The sequence below is a fragment of the Tigriopus californicus genome, chromosome 9 (assembly GCF_007210705.1).
Source record: "Tigriopus californicus strain San Diego chromosome 9, Tcal_SD_v2.1, whole genome shotgun sequence".
NCBI classification, from domain to species: Eukaryota; Metazoa; Arthropoda; class Copepoda; order Harpacticoida; family Harpacticidae; genus Tigriopus; species Tigriopus californicus.
Genome location: NC_081448.1, coordinates 12,969,183 through 12,971,851, shown reverse-complemented (window position 1 = coordinate 12,971,851; position 2,669 = coordinate 12,969,183). Strand labels below are relative to the sequence as shown.

General features: G+C 44.9%; 1 protein-coding gene across 1 annotated transcript in view; it reads right to left on the bottom strand.

The window, feature by feature from the left end:
- The window catches only part of LOC131886546 (ephrin-B1-like), a gene marked incomplete in the record, with an annotated part of 2,533 nt that extends 1,380 nt beyond the window's left edge, over nucleotides 1-1,153 (bottom strand). Inside the window, 2 exon segments of the mRNA XM_059234914.1 lie at nucleotides 1-234; nucleotides 674-1,153. Coding sequence (XP_059090897.1) covers nucleotides 1-151 — 151 coding nt within the window.
- Between the last annotated feature and the right edge of the window lie 1,516 nt (nucleotides 1,154-2,669).

Below are 2,669 nucleotides of genomic sequence, written 5' to 3'. Positions count from 1 at the left end.
GCAAGTTTCCCGTGTTCACGTCCATGATGTGATCTGTGTTGTCGATCTGGAACATCGGATTGTTCCGGTTCCAATGAATGTAATGCACTTTCTTGCTCAAGCAAGGCACAATGAGGACCACGAGGGTCAAGGCAACGAGAAGTTGATGCATGGTGGTTCTCGATATGTTCTTGGTGGTTTTGGCCGGGCTCACGCCACAAATTTGCCAAAGTCCGTGTAAACCGCGGGCGAAACCTGGAATATGAAAAATTGACTCATTAATCAATGTCGTTAAGGGTCGTAATCATTTATCATGTATGAAATAGGCAAGGCGGCCAAGAGGGAAATTCAGAGAGATAGAGCGAGAGTGATTCCTCACGAGCGCTTCAAAGCGAGAGGCGAATGATCGTTCCTTTAATCTCTCAAGATGTGGAATGCAATGAGGATGATGATATCATGGTACGCCAAAACTGAGAGGGATAACAAAAAACAACCATTCCTTCGGCCCATCTCCCACATCTCTTGTTTGAGGCACTAATAAATAAGAACTGCATTCGACCCCGAAAAAAAAATTGAGCGCTTGTTAGTCACTGATATCATGCTGGCTCAAAGCGATTTATGACTTGTTTGGACTTCGCCGAGTTGATTTATCGAGAAAGTCGAACAGGTCAAACATAACCACAAACAAACTTACCTCAATGGGATATTATTCCAAGCGTTAAGGAGGTCTTGATTGCCTCCAATATGATGATAGATTACCAACTGAACTATGGAATTCAAGAGCTACAAGATTCACGTCCACACTCGCTCAAGTTCACCAAGTGACTGACAATCTGGCACAACGCCGTTCAGTTTACGTATTATCCATGGCACTCGCGCTCCTCGCTCCTCACTCCAAAAGAAGATCCAGGGAGAACCCTACCCCGAAAGCTTCCAATTCTTGCGCTCGCTCCCCATCAAACCTGGTACATGGTGGGAAGAAGGTAAGAAGTCACTCGAATGGAAGTGGCGGGGGGCTCTCCGGTTGGAGACCCCTGGACATGGAGTGAGTCGAAGAGCCGACCGACGGGTGCAATATTGAGTCGGATTTCGATATTCTGGACTGAGGAGTGACCTCCGCCTTCTCTTACGACAACCCCTTGCTGTGCTCTTCTTTGGGGTTTTGGTCAAATTCTCAGTCTTTCCTCTCTTTCTTCGGTGGACAACAATGAGAATGTCGCAACAACAGGAGTTCATTTTCGGCCCAAAAGAGCGCTGCGAGAGAATAAGGGACCGAGGAGTTGGAGATAAAAAAAAGTGGGATTGTTTCCCAACAAAGCTTCCTCATCATCGTCATCATTGGAAAGGTCCTAAATATTTCAAGACAGTCCTGCCCACATTTCAAAAAAAATATTTACAGGTTCACGAAGAACCTATTTAGGACCTAACGAGTTGCTCTCAACATCCATCCAGGAGGTCTTTACCTTCAATGCCTGTTCTCTCTTACAAACTGTACATAGAGCCTTCATTGGGATGATTTGACACATTTTGACCACAAAGAAGTCAAAACCAATCGTATTAGAGATTAGACCAAAGGAACGGGTTCTGGATCTAAGAGCGCCGAAACAGTTGGTTTTAATCGGATTCGAATTTCAAGAATGTTGTCGGCTGTCGGGTTTGGACCCGACAGTGTATGAGTATGCAATGTGGTTGATTTTGACATTTGTCAATCACAACGAGATTGATTACTAATCTTGTTAATCAGGTAATCCGCGTGTCGAGATTTGCCGTTGTTCTGAACCTGCGCCAACCCCAACTTTCTTGGATTCATTCGCCATGTCTGACCTTGATCAATTAACTCTGCCGTCGATTTCTATTTTGAAAACGTACCTCCTACAAATAAGCTCATTAAAGCGGAAAAAACGTACCTTGAGCTCGACAATTAGACCAATGTGCGAGGGTTTGGATTGCACTTTGCACAATTGCACTTGATTCAGTCGTCGTATTCATGAAATTCCGTTTCTCTCGAGGCATTTGGACGGCACTTTGCCTTGCAATTTGACGAGAATAAGACGTCTTAAATGATGATCAGGCAAGAATCATTCGCATTATCTCCACGCAAAACGGCAATTCAACAGGCTTGCAATGCATTCCATAATGAAGACATCCTCTGAACGAATCATAAACTTTGAATCACGCGGAAATAACGCAGGCGGAGAACTCGATAACCCTTCTTGCATCTTGTCACCTAAAAGTCAAATCTTGGTAGGGAAGGGATAGCACATATTGAGGAAATTCCACCGTCGGCCTTTTTTTTAGTGGAAAGCGAATGCACCGTGTGGCTTGGATCAGGGTTGGATTGATCACTATCTCTGTATGGTGCATATTATGCATTAATTCGTCGTCTTCCCCACTGCGTTGGAAGTCTCCCGGTGAAGGTTGGACGGGCCATGGAGGGATGCCCTGGTGTTTCTCGGACCAGTTCTGATCGCTAGAGAGGATGGAGAAAATTAGTGAACGACCGATAGGCTCTTTGGGATGTCACTGGCGGAGCTTGTAACTCAAGAGAGATTTCAAGGACCTGTCGACAACTTGAGGATGGCGCTTGCTTCCAATGTTCCTCTGCTTTCAGTAGAACATAAGCTAGTGGGAGCAATTGTCCTGTTATTAATGGGATCAAATTTTTGCGCAAACAGTTATGTGAACTCTTA